The sequence below is a fragment of the Neofelis nebulosa genome, chromosome 8 (assembly GCF_028018385.1).
Source record: "Neofelis nebulosa isolate mNeoNeb1 chromosome 8, mNeoNeb1.pri, whole genome shotgun sequence".
Lineage (NCBI taxonomy): Eukaryota > Metazoa > Chordata > Mammalia > Carnivora > Felidae > Neofelis > Neofelis nebulosa.
Window position 1 is genome coordinate 27,219,247 of NC_080789.1, and position 16,062 is coordinate 27,235,308.

At 43.2% G+C, this 16,062-nt stretch overlaps 1 protein-coding gene across 1 annotated transcript in view; it reads right to left on the bottom strand.

The window, feature by feature from the left end:
• Positions 1 to 2,909: 2,909 nt before the first annotated feature.
• The window catches only part of MRPL42 (mitochondrial ribosomal protein L42), a 73,164-nt gene continuing 60,011 nt past the window's right edge, over positions 2,910 to 16,062 (bottom strand). The window contains exons 6-8 of the mRNA XM_058741803.1: positions 6,169 to 6,252; positions 5,281 to 5,472; positions 2,910 to 2,927 (exon numbers count right to left, since the gene is read on the bottom strand). Coding sequence (XP_058597786.1) covers positions 6,246 to 6,252 — 7 coding nt within the window. The 3' untranslated portion in view covers positions 2,910 to 2,927; positions 5,281 to 5,472; positions 6,169 to 6,245. The remainder of the gene's footprint in view (positions 2,928 to 5,280; positions 5,473 to 6,168; positions 6,253 to 16,062) is intronic.

Sequence of the window (16,062 nt, forward strand, 5' to 3'; positions counted from 1 at the left end):
TGGGGAGACAGAGAATCCCAAGCAGACTCGCTGCTGTCAGAGCAAAGCCTGACACAGGGCTCCATTCCACAACTGTGAGATCATGACCTGAGCCGAAATCAAGAGTCAGACACTTAACCGACTGAGTCACCCAGGTGCCCCTGTTTTCTTGTTTAAAAAAAAAAAAATTCCAGGGATGCCTGGGAGGCTCGGTCAAGCATCTGACTGCAGCTCAGGTCATGATCTCATGATTTGTGAGTTCGAGCCCTGTGCTAGGTTCTGTGCCGACAGCTCAGAGCCTGGAGCTCCTTCAGATTCTGTCTCCCTCTCTCTCTGCCCCTCCCCTGCTCACACTCTATCTTTCTCTCTCTCTCAAAAATCAATATTAAACAAAATTTTTTTAATTCCATCTGATATATTTTTATACACCTAAGAGCTTTTTAAAAAACATAACCATCTTACCATTATCTCACCATTAATATCATCAAATATCCACTGAGAAGTGTTTATATTCCCCCAGTCACTTTATAATATTTTTTAAAAGATTTTTTATTTTATTTTGATTTTTTTTTTTAGTTTTTAATATTTATTTATTTTTGAGAGAGAGAGAGAGAGACAGAACATGAGCATGAGCATGAGCAGGGGAGGGGCAGAGAGAGAGGGAGACACAGAATCCAAAGCAGGCTCCAGGCTCTGAGCCGTCAGCACAGAGCCCGACTCGGGGCTCGAACTCACCAACCGTCAGATCATGACCTGAGCTGAAGTCGGACGCCTAACCGACTGAGCCACCCAGGCATCCCTAAAGATTTTATTTTTAAGTAATCTCTACACCCAACGTGGGGCTCAAACTCACAACCCCAGATCAAGGGTCACATGTGCTACCGACTGAGCAAGCCAGGCAACCCGGTAGGTAACTTTAATATCATCATTTTGCACATGAGAAAACTGGGCCTGATAGATGTTAAAGGACTTGCCCAAGCATAGAAATTCTAAGTGACAGAGCCAACTTTGACCCTACAAACTCTGGCTCCAGACCCAAGGATTTACAAATCATTACACATACTGCCTCGTAGCGTTAGTTGTAACAGCAGCCAACAACGTTCGAGTCTCAGTTGTATGCCAACGATGATGCTTAGTTATATGTATTGACATCAATCCTCATAAAAACTCGATCAGATTGATATTTATCATCCTCTTTTTATGAGGCACAGAGAGGTTAAGCAGCTTGCCTCGGGTTACCCAGCTGGTAAGTGAAGGAACTAGGTTTCAAGTCTTTGTAGAGTGCCTTTGTAGGCAATACTCTTAGGCTGTGCTCTTAGGGTGTGCTCTTGCTCACAGGTGTTGTGAGCTTCGGCTTTGTGGAACAGGTGCACGCCACTACAGATACCACTTTGTAAAGTATGGTTCCTGCTGTCTCCCCTGGGAAAGATCCAGAGAGCCACAGAACAAGACATACTGGAGACCCAGTCTCCACTATACATCTTCTCTGGCCTCTTTGTTTGCCTGCTAGCATTTTCCTCTCATTTTGCTAAGAGCATTCTGGTTTTCTATTGGGGAATATATTGGCTTTCTGTCATTGCCATAATAAGTGACCGTTAACTTAGTGGCTGAAAACCACGCAAATTTATTATCTCACAGTTCTGGAGGTCAGTTGTCCAAAACAGGTCTCGCTGAGCTAAAAGGCAAGGTATCATCAGGGCTGAATTTCTCTAGGAGGCCCTCAGGGACAATCTGTTCCTTTGTCTTTTCCAGTTTCTAGAGACACTCACATTCCTAGGCTCATGGCTGTGTTCCTCCACCTTCAAAGCCAGCAACCTGTCAGGCCAAGTCCTCTTCTCGCACTGGTTCGTCGACTTAACGATCCTGTTGACTGTATCGGGTTTACCTGGACAATCTCCCTGGGTGAAGGAGCTGACCAGCCACCTTAATTCCTCTGTGCCTGTTCACGGCTCCTCAGCGTTAGGAGATATGTGTCTCTGGGAGCCTCATTCTACCTGGCCCAGGAGACCTCCCTCTTTCACTCTCGGATCATATATTCTGCATTAGTCCAGCTCAATAACCTTGCCTCACAGGATGGGTCTGGGACCTTACTGGAATTCTTGGAAAAGGGAGGCCCTCCTCATCCCCCAAAGAGCTGATCACAGCTCAAGAGTGGGCCCTCTCCCTGAGTGGTCGGAACCTTTTGCACTGGCTGTTAAATACGGTGACAGTCCTCCCTGCTGCTGGGGGTGATGAGCCGGTAGCTGCTGCGCCCAACTTTATGGAAACATGGGACGAGGGTCCCTAAAAATGAGGCCCCTTCCTCCTGCTGCTCCTTCGGGGAGCTACTATGTGGCACTTAACAATCTCTAAAAAACAAAGACAACTCAAATAAGATCTCTTTAATGCGACCCAGCTTAGCACTGTTCAGTACCTTGTTTGGTACTCGCCAGCTTGCTTTGAGTGTCAGGATGCACACCAGTGTTCAGCATGTTGACTGCTTCTCCAGCCTCTCCTTTGCCATTCTTGGCATCCCCGAAGCTTAAAAAACTGCAATAAAATATCTTTTTGCTAGGATCCACCCGAAGCACACGTTATTAGTGGGGCTTCTGCACTGTGAATGCTGTGTAAGAAATGACACAAGTCTCTGTGGCACACCAGAAGCATTTCTTTTTCTTCCTCGCAGGTCTGTGGGGCTGCTGGGGCAGCTCTGCCTTGGGCCGCAGATGGGAGATTGGGTCCACTCCCATTTCTCTCACTGTCCTTGGACCAGAAGGTACCCAAGGGCAGTTTCTTTCTTTCTTTCTTTTCTTTCTTTCTTTCTTTCTTTCTTTCTTTCTTTCTTTCTTTCTTTCTTTCTTTCTTTCTTTCTTTCTTTCTTTCTTTCTTCTCTTTCTTTCTTCTTTCTTCTTTTTTTAACGTTTTTATTTATTATTTTTGAGAGACAGAGAGAGAGACAGAGCACAAGCCTGGGAGGGGCAGAGAGAGAGGGAGACACAGAATCGGAAGTAGGCTCCAGGCTCTGAGTTGTCAGCACAGAGCCCGACGCAGGGCTTGAATTCATGAATCAGGAGATCATGACCTAAGCCGAAGTCAGATGCTTAACTGACTGAGCCACCCAGGCACCCCAGGGACAGTTCTCATGGTAGAGGACAGAACGACAAGAGGTCAAGCCAAACTACAGGAGCATGTTTAAAGTCTCTGCTCATATCATGTCCGCTAATATATTCCATTGGCCAAAACAAGCCATATGCCAAGTCCAACATCAGTGGATGGGAAAATATACTCTGGTCTCTCCAGTAGGGGGGTGAGGGGTGGAAGGGGCAAGGTAGAGAGAGTATCATGGCAAAGACTGGACACATTCCAAGGGGGAAGAGAAGAATTAGAATAATCCAGTCCTATCAGACACCCTCCATTAAATTTTTTTTTTTAATGTTCATTTACTGAGGGGGGGAGGGGCAGAGAGAGAGGGAGACAGAATCTGAAGCAGGCTCCAGGCTCTGAGCTGTCAGCACAGAGCCCAATGTGGGGCTCAAACCCACAAACCACGAGATCATGACCTGAGCTGAAGTCAGACAATTAACCGACTGAGCCACCCAGGCACCCCCAGACACCCTCCATCTTTATATTGCCCTCTTCTTTCATGAAAAAAAGAGAAAACTACATAAAAAGGTCATTTCAAGGATTTCTGCAAAAATTTTCTGAAAGCTATTTCCAGAAGTTGCCAGGATTAGTAAAATTTCATTCCATCTCCTACCTTTAGGTCTGACTTCATGGGACTCAGGCAGGAGCATGGGGGCCCACATTCAGAAGGACCCCATATTTGCTTTAATGTTCTGCTGTCCCTGTCTTGAGGTTCTTAATAATTTTTGAATAAGGGGCTCTAAATTTTCATTTTGCACTGGTCCCCACAAATTATATAGCCAGTCCTGTCTATACATGTTATATTTATGGTCCCAGATAGTGAGGACTAATGCTCAGAATGGCAACCCTAAGACCTATAGATTCCAAAATGATCCCCAATCCAATTACAATAACCATGTTCTTTCATGCATTCAACATGCTTATTGGGTACTGTTATAATTCCAGGATTTAAAGGTCAAACCATGAACTAACCAGCCCTGCCCTCGTGGCATTCACACTGTGCCATACTTCCTGTTATCTGCTCACTGGACAGATGACTTTCATGCACAGCTGTTCAGGGGACATCAGAGGCAGACACATATAGCAGAGTGTGTCATAGGCACTGTCAGGTGGGGGGCACATGCAAATCCCAGCAGTCACCAGGAACTCCATCCACCCCAATCTCTCAGAAACAAATCAGAAATGCAAGAGGGTAAGAGTGATAATATCAGAGCGCTCATCTTAAACCCACTCTGCATTGTAAAAGATAATAAATCTTTCACAACTCTGCTACTTTAGATGTTATTCTAGTCTCTAAAGTGGCAAAAAGACAGATCCATTTTAGAAAGGTTTTCAACCATAAAGACTGAAGTCAAAGAGCCAACCGAGTTTCTGGTTAACATTTCCCAGGGGCTCTTCAAATATTGTGAGAAATGCCACTCTGTGACAGCTTCAGCCGAACACTAGCCCCATCCTTCAAGAAAGCTGCTGGCTCTGGAGTGGGAGGATGTCAAGCTGCTGATCTGCTTGAAAGATCAGAACAGGTGTATTTCACTCTCCAGCTGCAGGGACCTTGCCCTGGGGAGGAACCAGTCCTTTTCCTCACTGCCTTGCTTTCCAAAAATTCATGCCCTTAGACCCCGCACCCCCATGTACCTCCACCCCAAACCAGACTCCCTGCTTCCAAGCAAGCCCAGCTGGAGTAAACATGTTCCTACCACCCACGTGCGCCTCCTTGAACACACGGCACCAGTAGTTCTGTCAAAGTTGGTTCCTCCAGGCTCCAGAGGCCAGGGTGCCCATATCAGGGTCACCTGCGGGCTTGTTAAACACAGATTTTAGGGCTCCACCCTAGAGGTTTTGATTCAGTAGATCTTGGATGGGTCCTCAAAATTTGCTTTTCTAGTAAATTCCCAGCTGCCTGATGCTGCTGATCTGGGTAACAGCCTTTGAGAACTACTGCTTTAGGGCATTGCCTCCTGAAAGGCTGCCTCAGCAACACTGTCGTCATGGTGAGACCCTAGTTCTCTGGCTTCTGACCAGCCCCGCTTCGACTTTGCTTAGTTCCCATCCATTCGTCAACTCCCTTCAGCAGTCCCCTTGCTCCACGCTCCACTGAAAGTATTCTTGCTAAAATTAAAAATGATACACCTACTGCCACATTTAACGGACAGGGGACATCACTCTCAGGTGTCTCACCTGCTGTGTCACAACTCGGCACGTCCAGATGGAACTCCCCACCTTCCTCTGCACCATGAGCCTGCTCAGCCGCGTGGGTCCGCCTCCTTCTGATGACAGTATCGCTCTTCTTGGCAGCAGCTGCCCCGCCCAGTTTGCATAGTTCAGGTGTGATTTCCTGACACCTTGATTTGGGACCTGTGGCCTCCAGAACTGTGAGAAAATAAATTCTGTTGTTTTAAACCTCCTCCCCCCACCCGAGCTTGTGATAATTTGTTATAGCAGCCATAGGAAACTAATACATCCTGCTTCCATTCTTTTTAAGTTTACTTATTGTGAGAGACAGACAGTGGGGGAGGGGCAGAGAGAGGGAGAGGGAGAATCCCAAGCAGGCTCCACACCATCAGTGTGAAGCCTGATGCGGGGCTCGAACCCACAAACCGTGAGATCATGACCTGAGCTGGAGTCAAGAGTTGGAAGCTCAACCGACTGAGCCACCCAGGAGCCCCGATCCTGCTTCCATTCTAATGGGGGTGGTGGAGGGGGGAACACTGCTTAGGAGATTTGACCTAAGACATCGAAAACAGGAAATTTCAAAGCTTCCTCAGGGCAGGTCTGGTGCTTGAAAAATAGTCCGGGCACCAGCCTATCCAAGATGAAGGTAGTTACCATTTTGGCACAGATTAGTAACCTACCAAAGTAGGACCATCTGTTTCTTACGCCAGTCCTGTATATTTGGTCCCTTGAGGTTGTAGGAAATTCTTTCTCTGGTAGATGGGAGACAGGCTTTCTTTATATAATAAATTCAGAAAAGTTTCCAGTTTCACTGAACAGCTCCTTTCCCAGAAAGTTTAAAATTAATTTTCTTTGTAATTTCTGATAATAAGTACTGATAGCAAATTTCCTTACCAGCTTTTGTAATCCTGATGCCGTCACAGATCCACTATTGCTGTAGGAAATCATTCTTCTTTGTGGCTGCGATGACATCAACCTCTATGAGGGGGAAAGAAGAAAAACAACAGGAAATTCTGTGTTCAGCTGTTAACTGATAGGCGAAGGAGGAACTGGTTTTTAAGTAAGTTCCCTTAATGAAGCAGCATCCTCCATTACTTGGCTTTATTTATTCAATCTATTTATTTACATTAAATCATTTGTAGTAGAAGTCCTTCGTCAAAAAAATCAGGGAGTATACTGCAGAAGCCATCACTTTGGTAGGGTCCTAGGTCATATTGCCCCGTGTCAGGCATGAGCAGAGGGGCTGAAAAAGACCCCAACACAGGGTGAGGAGATAATTTTAAGAAAGAAAGAAAGAAAGAAGGAAAGAAAGAAAGAAAGAAAGAAAGAAAGAAAGAAAGAAAGAAAGAAAGAAAGAAAGAGAGAGAGAGAGAAAGAAAGAAAGAAAGAAAGAAAGAAAGAAAGAAAGAAAGGGTAAGAGAGAAAGAGAGGGAGGGAAGGAAGGAGGGAGGAAGAAAGAGAAAGAAAAAAGAAAGAGAAAGAAAGAAAAGAAGGAAGAGAAAGAAAGAAGGAAAGAAAAGAAGAAGGAAGAGAAAGAAAGAAGGAAAAGAAAGAAAGAGAGGGAAGGAAGGAAGGAGGAAGGAAGGAAGGAGGAAGGAAGGAAGAGAAAGAAAGAAAGAAAGAAAGAAAGAAAGAAAGAAAGAAAGAAAGAAAAGAAGGAAGAGAAAGAAAGAAAAAGAAAGGAAGAAGGAAGGAAAGAAAGAAAAAGAGAGAGGGAGGGAAGGAAGGAGGGAGGAAGAAAGAGAAAGAAAGAAAAGAAGGAAGAGAAAGAAAGAAGGAAAAGAAAGAGAGAAAGAAAGAAAGAAAGAAAGAAAGAAAGAAAGAAAGAAAGAAAGAAAGAAAGAAAGAAAGAAAGAAAGAGAGGGAAGGAAGGAAGGAAGGAGGAAGGAAGAGAAAAAGAAAGAAGGAAAAGAAGGAAAGAAGAAAAGAGAAAAGAAATACAGATGGCTAATAAACAGTTGACGTGGGCAACTTCACTGATTGTATTAGTTAGGGTTCTCCAGAAAAAACCAACAAGATATGTGTATATTTAGAAATTGAACTTTATTTTAAGGAAGTGGCTCATGCCATTGTGGGGACAGGCAAGTCCAAAACATGCAGGGCAGGACAGCAGGCTGGAGACCCAGGGAAAAACTGACCCAAGTTTTTCCTCTGAAGGCCTTCAACTGATTGGATGAGGCCCACCACATTACAGAGGGTAGTCTGCTTTACTCAAGAGCTATTGATTTCAATGTTAATCTTCTCTAAAATATGCTTTCACAGCAGCATCTAGACTAGGGTCTGACAAAAAAACTGGGCACCAAAGCCTAGCCACACTGACACATAAAATTAACCGTCACATTCATAACAAAAAAGCAAATATAATTGACAATAAAGTATTTTTCACTCAGCAGGTATCCAGAGATTGAAAAGAATTGCACCCTTTGTTGAGAGATAACAGAATACTCACACACCACTGCTGGGGGCACAGACACCAACAAATTTTTCTGTACTGCAGTTTGGCAGTATTAAAATGTCAAATGTGCATATTCTTTGACCCCACTATTCCACTTCTAGGAGCTTACTCTAAGAGAATATTCAAACAAGTACAAAGAGGCGGGTATATGTACATGGTCCAGCAATGTTACATATCGTGATAAAAAATTGGAAGCATCTTCAATGTCACAGATTATGAGCAGGTTACGTAAATTATAGAACATCTGTACAATGGAATACATACTAGACTTTAGAAAGCATAAGGATAGTCTATATTCCTAGACATGAAATGATCTTTGATCTCATTTATGTACAAGTAAGTTAATTGATACATTTCCTAGAAAAGACATTTACCAAAATCTTAATCGTAGTTCTCTCCGGGTGGTGGAATCTCAGGTTATTTTTGTAGTAGTTATTGAGGGCTTATTATGTGTCAGGTATTCTTTTTAAGTTCTTTCTGTGGATTCAACTCATTTAATAATCTGTATTATTTGCATCTTTTTAAAAAACAAAAGCATTATCATTGTTTTCCCAAAAACTACGAAGTAGTTTTTAAAAATATCCCTTCTAGGGACGCCTGGGTGGCTCAGTTGGTGAAGCGTCCAACTCTTGATTTCCATTCAGGTCATGATCTCATGGTCCTCAGATCAAGCCTTGTATCAGGCTCCACACTGGGCATGAAGCCTGCTTAAGATTCTCTCTCTCCCTCTCCCTCTGCCCCTCCCCTGCTTGTTCTCTCTCTCTCTCTCTCTCTCTCTCTCTCTCTCTCTCTCAGATAAATAAAAGAAAATAAAAAATAAAAATAAAATAAAAATATCCCTTCGATTCTCCTGCATGAGAGGGAGCCCCTGTTTCCTAAAGCCCCACAATCTTGGAACCACCAAGAGTCGGAAACTACTCCACACATGCCCTACCAAGCATTATTATTGGGAATCTCCTCATTTTGAAAAAAAACAAAAACAAAAACAAAAACAAAACAAACAAAAAACCTGACATTCTCTCATTGCTGTTGGAGTATTTTGTTTGGTTGGTTGTTTTCATGGTCCTCTCTTGTTTATTGTGGACTGAGTGAGTGACCGAGTGAGCAATGGTTTCTCTTTTAACCCTGATTCTTACTCCTAACCCTTTCCCATAGGCAGCCCCTCTGATGTATCTAATTTGCCTCCTTCCATTTCTGAGTGTTCTCACATGCATTGTACTTTTAATTTACCTAAAGGGACTGATTTTATCTTTCATTCAAGGGTCTTCCCTGCCTCCCTCCCCCGGCCCACCACACTTGCACCCACCCAACACCAGATACTCAACGCTCTCCCTGTTTCTGCTGTGGCTGCCACGGGATTCCTGGAGTTGCAGGTGCGTCCTTCATCAACCCTCCATCCACGACTCACCCCCAACGCCTGGCTCGGCCCAGTATTTAAGGTTCACCCATAAGTCAACCTTGGTTTTTGTTCTGTTTTGTTTTTTTCCTACGTGTAGCCCTCTCCAGAGAAACTTGGTGCAAGTTTTCCATTGGCCAGCCTGGAGGGAATTGCAAAGCCAGCACTGAGTGCCCAGTGAGAGTATTCCTTGTAGATCCCAAACTAAGGCATCTGGGCAAGACACTGTCTCCTTGCTCTCTTACCTCCAAATAACCCCCCTGCCCTCCTAGGTCACTTTCTCTTCTCCACTGGGTTGAAACAGCCTTACTTTCCAGTCTGTGCTAATGCTTACCTCTGGAGGCCTGTCAGCCCAAAGACTCCTTTATGTATCTTCCCGAAGACCTAACGTGTCCTTCATCATCTCCCAGCCTGAGGGTTCGATATTTGCAAGAGGAATATGAGTCCCCACTGTGATCTTTCTATAATTTCTGCCTTCTACTCATCCCACTGGCTGCCTTTAAGTTTAGTCGGATTTAATCTACAGAAAAATGCTAGGAGGGGTGGGGCTGGTCAGAGGAGGATTTCTCTCAAAGTTAATGAAGCTTGAGTTTCAAGGCCCCTAACTTGGCAAGGCCTGAGAAGGAGCCCTAACAACGTGTTCACAAAGGCACATGTTTTTGTTACATTTGCAAATTTATGGTATTTTAACCACGATCAGTTAAGACCTCTGTCTTTGCTCTCCGACTTTCCTTCCATCACAATCCCCCTCCTGTCAGAAAGCTTTGAAGTGGTCTTAGACATTATGGGATCTAGCTGAAGGAAAGTTGGCTTGGGGATACATGTTGTAGGGTTTAGTGGATATATTTAAATGTTTCTTAAGCACTGTTGTGTCTCCTTGTTGCAGTATTCTATCCTAAAATTGTATTATTTTCTCAAAGAATGTTTCTAAAATTATAACGCTTTCTTTCACTTCACAAAGCCGAGTCTTCCCACGCCATGAAGCACAGTGCTTTTCACTTCAGGGGCACCTGGGTGGCTCAGTCGGTTAAGCATTCTACTTCAGCCCAGCTCCTGATCTCACAGTTTGTGAGTTCAAGCCCTGCGTGGGGCTCTGTGCTGACAATGCAGAGCCTGCTTGGGATTCTCTTTCTCTTTCTCTCTCTATCTCAAAATAAATCAACTTAAAAAAAAAAGAACTTACATATCCCTCAGGATGTCCTTGGGTATTGATGATGCTTCTGTCCTGATCTTAGTTTTGAAACATTCAGGTTGTAGGTGGACCCCCAATTTCCACTCAACAAGTGCAGCCCTTGGCTCAGAGTATGGCTTCCAACTCATATATCTTTGTTAGTTTTCTTTCTGGGGCCTCTCCCCACTGTCACTTTACACACGCACTCTTTCTCTCTCTCCCTCTCTCCCTTTTATATCTGGCTCAGTTCAATCTCCTATTTAAGTATCACAAGTGGGAGTGCAGAATGGCAATGAGCCAGTTTTTCAATATGAGCTAAAATCTACAAGGCACACACTTTCAAGAACGCCCACAGCTGCCAGTCTTAACCTTAGAGGACAAGAGTAGGAAACAGGCTTACGTGGCAGGTGCTCTGTCTGGGTGTTTGGAATTGAAGCTGTTTAATGAGATAAAAATATTTCCAACTCTTCACCTAACAAAACGGGAAAAGTATTAAATTCTTTTAAATTAGAAAAGTCCCTCAAACTAACATCTCAGAAAAATTTTTAGTGCACACACACACACACACACACACACACACGAATAGTTGCCCAAGAACTAGTAGGTTAACAGAATTTCATTTTAGTGAAACACACTACAATGTCTCAGAAGAGAGGTTTTTCCATTGACTTCGATTCAAGATCAAGTTTTTTGTTGGTGGTCTTTCTTTGTGGGGGTGGGGGGATCTATTTTTTTATCTTCTTTTCCCCCTCTAAAATGCCTTTCCAGGAGTGTTAACCCTACCTATAGTTTTTAAAAGTGTTAACCTTCAGGGGCACCTGGGTGGCTCAGTCGGTTAAGTGTCTGGCTTCAGCTCAGGTCATGATCTCACGGTTTGTGGGTTCAAGCCCCACATCAGGTTCTGTGCTGACAGCTCAGAGCCTGGAGCCTGCTTCAGATTCTGTTTCTGTCTTTCTCTGCCCCTCCCCTGCTTGCTCTCCGTCTGTCTCTCTCTCCCTCCCCCGCCTCCTCTCTCTCTTTCTCAAAAATAAATAAACATTAAAAATTTTTTTTTTAATGTTAACCTTCATTTCTCTGGCAGTAATCCAGTCATGTATTGATGAAACAAATATTTACTGAGTGCCTACAATATTTCAGGCCTTGTTCTAGGTACTTCTTTCACTAGGAGAATTTTCCTATGTTATTTTTTTTTATTTTATTTTTTATTTTTAAAAATTTGCATCCAAATTAGTTAGCATATAGTGCAAAAAATGATTTCAGGAGTAGATTCCTTAGTGCCCCTTACGCATTTAGCCCATCCCCCCTCCCACAACCCTTCCAGTAACTCTCAGTAACTGTTTTGTCCCCCTCCCTGTTTTTATATTATTTTTGTTTCCCTTCCCTTATGTTCATCTGTTTTGTCTCTTAAGGTCCTCATATGAGTGAAGTCATACGATTTTTGTCTTTCTCTGACTGACTAATTTCACTTAGCATAATACCCTCCAGTTCCATCCACATAGTTGCAAATGGCAAGATTGCATTCTTTTTGATTGCCGAGTAATACTCCATTGTGTGTGTGTGTGTGTGTGTGTGTGTGTGTGTGTGTGTGTGTGTGTGTATACCGCGTCTTCTTTATCCATTCATCCATCGATGGACATTTGGGCTCTTTCCATACTTTGGCTATTGTTGATAGTGCTGCTATAAACATGGGGGTGCATGTGTCCCTTCAAAACAGCACACCTGTATCCTATGGATAAATGCCAAGTAGTGCAGTTGCTGGGTCGTAGGGTAGTTCTATTTTTAGTTTTTTGAGGAACCTCCATACTGTTTTCCAGAGTGGCTGCACCAGCTTGCATTCCCACCAGCAGTGCAAAAGAGATCCTCTTTCTCCGCATCCTCGCCAACATCTGTTGTTGCCTGAGTTGTTAATGTTAGCCATTCTGACAGGTGTAAGGTGGTATCTCATTGTGGTTTTGATTTGTATTTCCTGATGATGAGTGATGTTGAGCATTTTTCATGTGTCGGTTGGCCATCTGGATGTCTTCTTTGGAGAAGTGTCTATTCATATCTTTTACCCATTTCTTCACTGGATTATTTGTTTTTTGGGTGTTGAGTTTGATAAGTTCTTTATAGATTTTGGATACGAACCCTTTATCTGATATGTCGTTTGCATATATCTTTTCCCGTTTGGTCTGTTGCCTTTTAGTTTTGCTGATTGTTTCCTTCGCCGTGCAGAAGCTTTTTATTTTGATGAGGTCCCAGGAGTTCATTGTTGCTTTTGTTTCCCTTGCCTCCAGAGACGTGTTGAGTAAGAAGTTGCTGCGGCCAAGATCAAAGAGGTTTTTGCCTGCTTTCTCCTCGAGGATTTTGATGGCTTCCTGTCTTACATTTAGGTCTTTCATCCATTTTGAGTTTATTTTTGTGTATGGTGTAAGAAACTGGTCCAGGTTCATTCTTCTGCATATCGCTGTCCAGTTTTCCCAGCACCACTTGCTGAAGAGACTGTCTTTATTCCATTGGATATTCTTTCCTACTTTGTCAAAGATTAGTTGGCCAGAGAATCTTCCCATGTTATTAAATCTCTTTGCAAACATGATTTAGTATCATAATATTTTATAATAAGCAGACCTGAGAATTTATTTAGCCATTCTGGTTTTGTTAAACATTTAGACCATTTCCAATTTCTCCCTATTATAAGTAAGGCAGCAATGATCCTCCTTGTAATAGACACTTGTCCATATCTATGACTAATTCTACAGGACAGACGTCTATGAGTGGAATTACTAGATTGGAGGGTATGAACACTTGAGTTTCTTGACAAATATTTCTGTCAGACTTTCTAATGCATATTATCGCCTTTGACTTCCTCAAATCCCCTTCAACTGAAGAATCACCCACCCCCATTTAAAGACAGGAGAGCGTATTCAATTCCTTCTGTAGAGGTTTGCTGGTTCCTAAAATAATGGCAGTAAAAGTAATCAGGTTGTTTTCTTGAATACCTCTAGTCCTTACCCATTGTCTAGGATCACATTTCTGCACTCTTTTTGCAAAGGCAAAACACTCACAGAAGAAAGAGTATCCATTTACTCGTCTGCTCGTTATTATCACTCTAGGCAGATGAGAAGTCAACCTGGGGAGGAAATCACCCACGAGAAATACAGAATCATACAAAGGAATGTAAGGTTATAGTAATCATTACCGTTCGTATTGGGGCCTCTGAGGAGGAGGGAGTGACAATGTATCCTAAACACACCCCTGAATGGCCTTGCTCACAGTCGCAGCCCACATTGGGGAAATGAGCCTTCCTAGCTATCAGCATCTCTGCTCTGGCAAGTCAAACGGTAAAAATACCTCACAGGGGTGCTTTTCAATGTAGAAGTAAATTTCATCGCCTAGTTCTTTGTCCTCTAATATTTTCTGGAATAACTTCATTTTCCTGTCTACCAAGAAAAAATTCTGCCTTCCAAGAAAACCAGTGCCATCTTGAGAATGCCCCCCAGGACATGGTGCTCAAAAAGAAAATCTAGGGGAAACAAAACCAGGAGCAAGTCCCCTTTGGTCTAGTTCGAGGCAGCATATTTGCTAACTGTGTTGCCTTGTTATCTTATTTGGATCAGAAGCCCCTTTAAGCAGGAATTTTGTTTTGATAATGGTCTGCTTAGGACAACATCTAGTAAGATTGAAATTCAAGCTTTTCTCTTTTCTGGGAGTCAGGCAGCCTGAACACAACTGATTGCCTGGGTGTTTCCCCCTCTCACTGAGTCCAGACTGTTGGAAAATCCCTCATGAGGGCACAGTTCCTTCTCTGGCTGACCAAAAGGGTTTTTACCAAAGTGGAGAACAGAATCTGTGGTGGGTACAGAATGGCCATGATTCATTCACCCACCAATGAGTACTGGATGCTCAGTACAGGCTAGAAACTAGGCGGGGCATTGTGTGAGTAAAATGGGCAGATAACTTGCCCTCATGGAGCTTGCTGCTGAGTGAGAGGCAAACAGTAAACAAATGATTGTGCCCAGAAACATAAAACTTCAGGCTTGGTAAGTTCTGGGGCATCACAGACACAGAGCTGTGAATGCCTATGACAAGAATGACTCAATTGGAAGATAGGCAGCTGTGGGAAGGAAGTGTGTTTCTGGCAGAGGGAAGAGCATGGACAGAGGGACCAAAGCTCAGTGAGAAGGGGGTGCACGCAGAAGGGGGTGCGTGCAGAGAGGTGATCAGGGCCACGCAGGGTTTGGGTCTTCATCCTAAATGGATCTTTAGACTGCTGAACCCCATGTTACTTGGTGACAATTCCACTCTTAGGTATTTACCCAAGAGAAATGAAAACTCACATTCTCAGAGGACTTAGATATTCATAGAAGCCTTAAAATAGCCTAAAACTGAAAACAACCCAAATGTCCATCAACAAGAGAATGGATAAACTGTGGAATATACTCATGCTTAATTTAAAGGAATGAACACACAACAACATGGGACACTCTCAAAAAACTTACATTGAGGAAAAATAGGCACAAGAGTCCATACCGTGTGATTATATTTGTATCAAATCCAAAACCAGGCAAAACTAATCTGTGGTGATGAAAATCAGAAAGTGGTTGCCTCTGGGAGTGGAGGCTAGCCAGGGGGCCAATGACTGGAAAAAAGGGGGCAAGAGAACTTTCTGAGGCAAAAAGAAATGAAAAAAGAGAAAGAAAGAAATGTTTATATCTTATTTGGGGTGGTGATTTCACACAGGCATATTCAGTTATCAAAACTCCTCAAACTGTACTGAACATCTGTGCATTGTGTCATTTGTATAATATACATCAAACTTACTATTTTTTTTAAAGTATAATACATACAGCAAAGTGTTTTAACCACAGGAGTAATAGGAGATTTGAAATGTGAAAGGAGCCCTCTGGCTGTGGTCTGGAGAAGGGTAAGAAAGGCCTAGAATGGAAGTAGGTAGACCAGTTACCTCTGCTTTATGTGACTGACCTAGAAGCCAGAATACTCCTGAGGGGCACATCAGCCCCTCATCAGCCTTTAAAAAAGGAGAATTCAGACCTCCCCTCGCTGACATCCCCCAGGAATTGTGCAAAAGGAATTTAGCCGGAGCAAAAAAGCTGGGACACTGGGCTAAGAGAACTAAGGCAACCACAGACAAAGGAATTAGATTGAACCAAATGACTATTACATAGGATCTTTCAAGACAGCATTAAAGTAATCATGTGTGTTTTGAATATTTCAAATCTGGTGAATGCTTTCTTAGGTTCTCTTCCCCACATCTACAAGTTTCTTCCGAAATTAAGAAATCTAGCAGGCTGGAACTGGCTGATGTAACAGGAAGGCAAAAAATGATCTTTTATCCAGTTAGAACGAACAGAATTAACATGGGATGAGAATGAGGTTACGACTCTGAAAGAACAGGGGCAATATTACAGCAGTGAAGGAGGGTTTGGGGGCGGGGGGACTGGGTTATAGAATCATGTGTAGAATCCTAAGGCACCAATGCAAAGTCAGAGAGGCATTTGCTTGATGAAAGTTTAAAAGAACTACAGAATCTAAGCGTCTCGGGGTTGGGAAGGATTCTTAGAAAGCATATCAATCTACACATTTCACAAATGAAATGCAGAGGTAAAGGGACAAAATTACCCAGGAGTATTCATAACTAGCATTTGATTAGCACTTCACCAAGTATGTCCACACCTGTCGCCTCACTCAATCATCATAAAGTGCTGGCAAATAGCAATTACTAATTTTTCTGTTCAGAAGAAAACTTGGGGCTCAGAGGGTGGTGCA